This window comes from Nerophis ophidion, linkage group LG25 (genome assembly GCF_033978795.1).
Source record: "Nerophis ophidion isolate RoL-2023_Sa linkage group LG25, RoL_Noph_v1.0, whole genome shotgun sequence".
NCBI lineage: Eukaryota > Metazoa > Chordata > Actinopteri > Syngnathiformes > Syngnathidae > Nerophis > Nerophis ophidion.
The window spans coordinates 25,588,299-25,595,201 of NC_084635.1; the positions used below are offsets into that span (position 1 = coordinate 25,588,299).

A 6,903-nucleotide genomic window follows, 5' to 3' on the forward strand; every position below is an offset into this window, starting at 1 on the left:
GCACTAGTTAGTTGGGCAGATGTACTATAACCACGGGAACGAATGATGAACTAAAAGAAAGAACAAAATGGACAAGCTGGTTTCCGATTCCTTTCCAGGGACAGCTTGTCATCGAAGGTAACGGCAGTGGGAACCTACGTTATCTTCTTTGTATGGGGCTCATCAGAATTCATGTTCTTGGTAGATGAAAGCAGAAGGCACGGTGAAAGAAGAGGAAGGTAAAACCACAACTCTAAGAAGACAAATCATCCTCAGCATATAAAAGGAAGCCATGGAAGCTCACCCATACTCGAAGACCTCTGAAGATGAGAAACCCAGCTGTCACCATGAAGACACTTGTACTGCTCACTCTGGTGTGTTTCCTGCAAGTCAGCGTGTGTTCAGGTCTGATGAAATCCTCTTCTCTCTGCTTCTCATCCTAATAATTGTGGAAATGTGTGTGACGTGATTTTAATTGTGCATGTGTTTGTCCAGTCGTAAACACCTTGTTGAAGGTTTGCTGCCCCGGCATCGGAAAAATATGTATCCCATTTGAAAATGTCCATCATCTAGAAACAACATCAAAGAGCTGCAAGCCCAAAGCCATTATGTGAGTATAATATTAAACACACTGGATTGTTTCTGAGTGACCACACTGCAAAAAGTCAGTGTTCAAAAACAAGGAAAAAAAATACAAATATGAGGGATATTTTTTTACAACTAAGAAAAAGTATCTGCCAATAAAACAACAACCTTTGGCGTGTTAAGACTTTCCAAAGCAAGTAAAATTAGCTAACTTCAATGAACCCAAAAATAACTTAAAATAACTATATTTTCCCTAATAATATAAGCGCATTTTTCTCGGTAGAAAAAAATTATGAGACATTTTTGCTGAATATATCGAAAAATATTCTTAAATGAAGTATATGCTAGTGCCAATATCTTGACATAATGATATGCGCTCGCCCTTATATTTCTTGAAACCAGCAAACTTATACTAAAAACGAATTTATTGTTCTTAATGGAAAGGCAACAAGGCAACATCTTTTTACTCTTGGGGTCTCCTAGTCGCTCAGGCAAATCATATGGTCTAAAAATGCATTCTTCTATCGATAACATGACATCATCGCACCAAGTGCGTGCTCTTTCAGTCAATTAGCGCGCCTATATACAGCCCGGCCCCCGGCCATTTTTTTTTTTATTGTAACTTTAAAGAATTTATCTGAATGTGACGTGCTGTCAGGGGAGGCAAGTGAGGCAGTGCCTCACCTGCCACAAGGTGGCTTAACCATGAGATGTTCCAAAACGAAGTAATAAAATTAAATAAGTTTTAATATTTCTCTTTTGGTTTATGCTTTTTATGTGATTTTGGTGTGGCTCCTCTATATTTTGATCATTTTCATTGTCAAAATCGCGGAAATTCCATGTATCCTGATCAAAACAATCCAGCAGATGAGAAGTGAGGCAGACACAGACGGTGCCTCCGCGGCTACGAACAGTGTGCATTGGGCATGCGTGCGAGGGGGCGCATGCTTGTTGCCACGTGGAAAAGGCAGGTCTTGAGGCAGCAAATACATCTGCCTCAAGGTATTGAGAGATATATTGTCAACTTGCAGTTCAATGCCTCAGCAGTACTCTGACTCGCCACACAGGGAGAAGTGGGGGCGCTCAAGCTAGTAGACACAGGTCTCTCCAGCAGAAGCCAGCATTTTTTCTTTTCTTTTTTTTCTAACTGTATTTATAACAAACATGGCATTTTTATTAGAGTAAGCCAGCGTTTGTGGCTGTTTTTTGTCCGATGCAAAAATATTGTTTAATTTCTTGGAATGAAATTGAAATAAATGAATGTTTCTGCCAATATTGAGGATTATTTACTGTATCCAAGATGCAATACTTCTCTAAACTGGACTTTAACACAAAATGAATGTGATCATACAATATATGTTTTCATGAAGGATAGCTATTGCTGCTTCAAATACAAATACAGAAAGGTAATATACACTCACAATACTTGATTTATTTTGTTAAAAGCAATGGGACCAAAAATTATTTAATAACAACTTTATCTCTCCTGAAGGAATCAATAAAGAACTATCTATCTATCTATCTATCTATCCATCTATCTATCTATCTATCTATCTATCTATCTATCTATCTATCTATCTATCTATCTATCTATCTATCTATCTATCTATCTATCTATCTATCTATCCATCTGTCTATCTATCTATCTATCTATCTATCTATTTAGTTTTTGGACACATTTATCGTGTCATAATATCATTATGATAACGTTTTTATTAAAGCGAATAACTCCCTTTTTTTCCGCTGTAACTCTAAGTCAACAATTAAGTAAAAATAAAAGATGAAAAAAAAGTATGTATGCCTCACCTGGTGTTCAGTTCACTGTACATCACTATGTGCATGAAGGCTTTCTATTTAAACATCATAATTAAAATTGGTGCTCAATAATTCTCAGATGGAAATGCAAAAAATTACAATATGAACTTTGTACAACACACTGTACAACACTTAAAACCTTTAGCATACAAGTATGTGGAATTAAATTATGGAATGGATTTGGCAAATAAGTAAACAATGTGCACTAATATGATTCAGTTTAAAAAATGGTGTTCACAAATAATCTCGATAAACATCCCAAACCCTACAACAAATTAGACTCTCTTATCGAGCTCATAATGTAAACCATAAACTTTAATTGTTGTTTAATTACATGTTTGATCATTATTTACTTACTCATTGTCTATGGACCCATTACTTCCCTGCTTAGAACTCAGCATCAAGGTGTAGAATTGGGGGTTAAATCACCAGAAATGATTCTCGGGTGCAGCCACCGCTTCTGCTCACTGAGCCCCTCACCTCCCAGCGGGTGATCAAGGGTGATGGGTCGAATGCAGAAAATAATTTCGCCACACCAAGCGTGTGTGTGACAGTCATTGGTACTTAAATTTAATTAATTAACTTATTAATTAATTAATATTTACTGCCAGGCCCCCGGCCAAAATTGTTTTAATTGTAATGTTGAAGAATTTATCTGAATGTGCATGAACTATTTCTGTTCAAAATTCTTTGAAATGTCACATGTTAAATGTCTAAATATTAACTGTACTTTTAGAACAACTTGAAAATTAATGTGCATTTCAGTGCGTGGAGTCACTCTGTGGAACAACTTAGGGAACAACTTAAAAATGTGTTCTAGCATGATTCAATTTAAAACACTGTTTAAAAAAGAAGTACTGAAGAAGTACGAGGAGGAAAGAGAGTGATGCCCTCAGCACAGAGCGTTGGGAGAGAGGTGTATGGTCAGAGAGTGTCTGAGCCCGTGTGTGTGTGTTTTGTCTCATCTTGTCTTGTCTCATAGTATTGTTAGTGTTAAGGAGTTTTTCTTGTTTTTGTTTAGTGAGTATTGTACTTGTAGTATATTGATTATATTGAATGTGGAATGATCCTTATTATTTTAAGACTTCTTTAGAGAAAAATTTAAAAAAAATTCCTCATAACATTAAAACCTGTTTCTAAGAGGACATATTTTTTTATATATATATTTCAACTCTATTCTCATAAAAATACTGTTTTGTTTTTTTTCAGTTTTGCGGTTTTCTTCCCCTAAATTTCACTGTTTTTGTATGTGTTCTTATTCTATTGATATTGCGACTGAAATCCTACCTTTTATTTTATTTTTGTAAAATTGTTGCTTTTGGCCAAATTAATTTTCCTTTATAAAGAGAATTTTGACAAAGAAAATATCACCCCAAACGTTTTTTCCTTAATATTTGAAATATATGCTTACAAATGATTTTCATATTGATATATTTTTTTAGATGATATTACAAGTACAATACCGTTTTTTTTTCTTGTATGTTTTTGTTTTCTTGTAAATGTTATTGTGTGTATTTTATTATGAATTAATTGCCATAATATTCTGATTTAGAATTATATCAATGCATTCAATATTATATATATTTTCAACCAAATTGTATAAGTGCAACTTAAGTATTTGTTTTAATTGTTTCTCATATCTGTGGATTTAAAAAATAACGTCTAATCATAAATTTAAAAACAAATGCATTTGCTTTTTGGCTTTCTTGTTGAATTGTATTTTTGGATTAGGCTTTTGGCTACAAATTACCCCCTGGCCACACTTTTGGACACCCCTGGTATTTATGTAAGCCTTCTATCTTTTTATGTTCAAAGTTGCAGACCCTTTTGCCGAGACTGAATTTAAAATAATAATCAAATGTAATGTAAGACAGTATAAAATGTCTAGCATTTTTTAAATTTGCAAAGAAAAGTATATGTATTGATTGAAAAATGACGGAATTAAAAAAAAAAAACATGTAAACGATATATTTTATAGTATGTTTCAATGTTTAAATACAAATAAAATAAAGGAATGTGCATTGTTGTAAATGTGAGCGCTGTTTTGAAGAATGTTTTCCCTTGTATGTTTGTTTGTATACTTACACATCTACAAATGATGAAAGCGTATAACAAGAACTCATGAATGTATTAAAATGCAAAACAACCCTAATTAAATTATTAGTTATCCTAATTACTGTTATTTAGTTTAAAGTGTAGTTTTTAAAGGACCAAAAACTAATTCTGGATAAATTGCCAAAATGGACACAATCATGGCAAGAAAAACCATAAACAACCTGCTTTTAAATGAATGGGCAACCAAACAGTACCAAAGTGAGAACACAATGTCTCACAACTAATCTGCGCATTTGTTCTTTTCAGAGTCAAAACAGTGAACGGTAAAAGTGTTTGCCTCGACCCCAGCTGGGTGTGGACAAAATATCTGTTGGAAAAATCATCAGGCAACAACCCATCTCCACCGGAATGCTGTATAAAACATAGGGTTGTTGAAGTCCTGTGAAGAGGAAGTTCCTTCATGTCAGTTTTTGCGTAATGCTCTGTCTGCTCTACAATGAGGACCAGGGGGTGGTTAAAACAACTGTAGGAAACATTTTGTACATTAGAAATGTTTAATTGCTGTACCTGAACAAAACATATTGACTTTGTGTTAAAAAGTGAAAAATATAATTAGCGGAATATCTGACAATGTAGACATGTGGACATTGGGGGCGGTACCTCTGGATTGTTGGAACCGGAGGGTGTGTTCCAACTATCGGGGATCACACTCCTGGTCCTGGTCGTGGAAATGTGGACCAGCTCTTTACTCTCAGCAGGGTCCTTGAGGGTGCATGGCTTCATCTGGCCAGGATCTTCAGCTCTCACTGGATCGGTTCGCAACCGAGTGTGAAGCGACCGGGATGAGAATCAGCACCTCCAAGTCCGAGTCCATGGTTCTCGCCGGGAAAGTGGAGGAGTTCAAGTGCCTAGGAGTCTTGTTCACGAGTGAGGGAAGAGTGGATCGTAAGATCAAAAGGCAGATCGTTGCGGCGTCTTCGGTAATGCGGACGCTGTATCGATCTGTTGTGGTGAAGAAGGAGCTGAGCCAGAAGGCAAAGCTCTATATTTACCAGTCGATCTACGTTCCCATCCTCACCTATGGTAATGAGCTTTGGGTTATGACCGAAAGAACAAAATCACGGGTACAAGCGGCCGAAATGAGTTTCCTCCACCTAAAATATCGGGTGAGAAGCTCTGCCATCCGGGAGGAGTTCAAAGTAAAGCCGCTGCTCCTCCACATCGAGAGGAGCCAGATGAGGTGGTTCGGGCATCTGGTCAGGATGTCACCCGAACGCCTCCCTAGGGATGTATTTCGGGCACGTACAAACGGTAGGAGGCCACAGGAAAGACCCAGGACAGGTTGGGAAGACTATGTCTCCCGGCTGGCCTGGGAACGCCCCGGGATCCCCCGGGAAGAGCTGGACGAAGTGGCTGGGGAGAGGAAAGTCTGGTCTTCCCTGCTTAGGCTGCTTCCCCCGCGACCCGACGTCGGATAAGCGGAAGATGATGGAATGTTTTCACTGCTGCAATATGTTGAAGACCAATAATAAATAGCTCCCAGAGCCACACTTTGGACCGCCCTTGTGCTGTAGGTTTGCCTCACACTGTTTCAGAAATATTCGTTTTTTTATTTGTAATGCTTTGTTATGCTTTTATTACATTTCCTATCCAATGTGTATTTTTGTATTTTAATCATGTTTTTTTTTTTTTTAATGTGTGTCTGTTGTGAATACTGCTTGTACATTGTTTGTATATGACGTAACATCACCTGTGTCAGGAGCAAATATTTTTGCTACTTGTTAGTATTGTTTTGGATATTCATTTAGATAGGAATGTTTCATTAGGTGACATTTTAATACACTGTGAGGAGACAAAACTGCCAATAAATGACTCAGTTATTATATGATGGTAATATATGATGGATTCCACATCCTGATTTGATGACTGCTGCTGTCACAATAAATGAGTCAAAGACCGCACGTAATTGTAGTGAACACTTGGTGATAATAAATTAAATATTATTCCTATTACTTTTGTACATTTTTTTTAATAATCTCATAATCACAAGGAATTCCTTTTGTTTTTCCGTTTAGTCATCTTTGTCACTGCTCTTCGCCAGTGTGCTAGACGAAAAATGAGTAAGGCGCTGCATCATTATGCCAGAAAAGTAGTTCCTCGATGTTAATACCTTCAGTGAGAATGTCGCTAATACTTGGTTGATATGCAGGTCACGGCATCTAAATAGAGCATTGTTAGTGTTTTCTAAAGTGACTTTTTAGAGTGCTTTATAGGCGGAATAGTAGAATCCACATTACCAACATTGTTAGCTGCCTAACTGGGCGATAATTTTTATTTCAAAGAGCCTTTAAGTTTGTTTGGCTTTACTACATCACATTCAATTATTTTTTTTATTTAAATAACTGGCTCGTATATTTGTCACAAAACCTTTAAAATATGTCCACATATGGGCTGCTAAAAATAAAGAAA

General features: G+C 36.6%; 1 protein-coding gene across 1 annotated transcript; it reads left to right on the forward strand.

Annotated features, from left to right (window-relative positions):
- Positions 1-294: 294 nt before the first annotated feature.
- LOC133542902 (C-C motif chemokine 22-like) lies at positions 295-6,413 on the forward strand. The gene is made up of 3 exons (XM_061887154.1): positions 295-384; positions 475-589; positions 4,741-6,413. The coding sequence occupies exons 1-3, from the start codon at positions 306-308 to the stop codon at positions 4,877-4,879; spliced, it is 333 nt and encodes a 110-aa protein (XP_061743138.1). The 5' UTR covers positions 295-305; the 3' UTR covers positions 4,880-6,413.
- Positions 6,414-6,903: the final 490 nt, after the last annotated feature.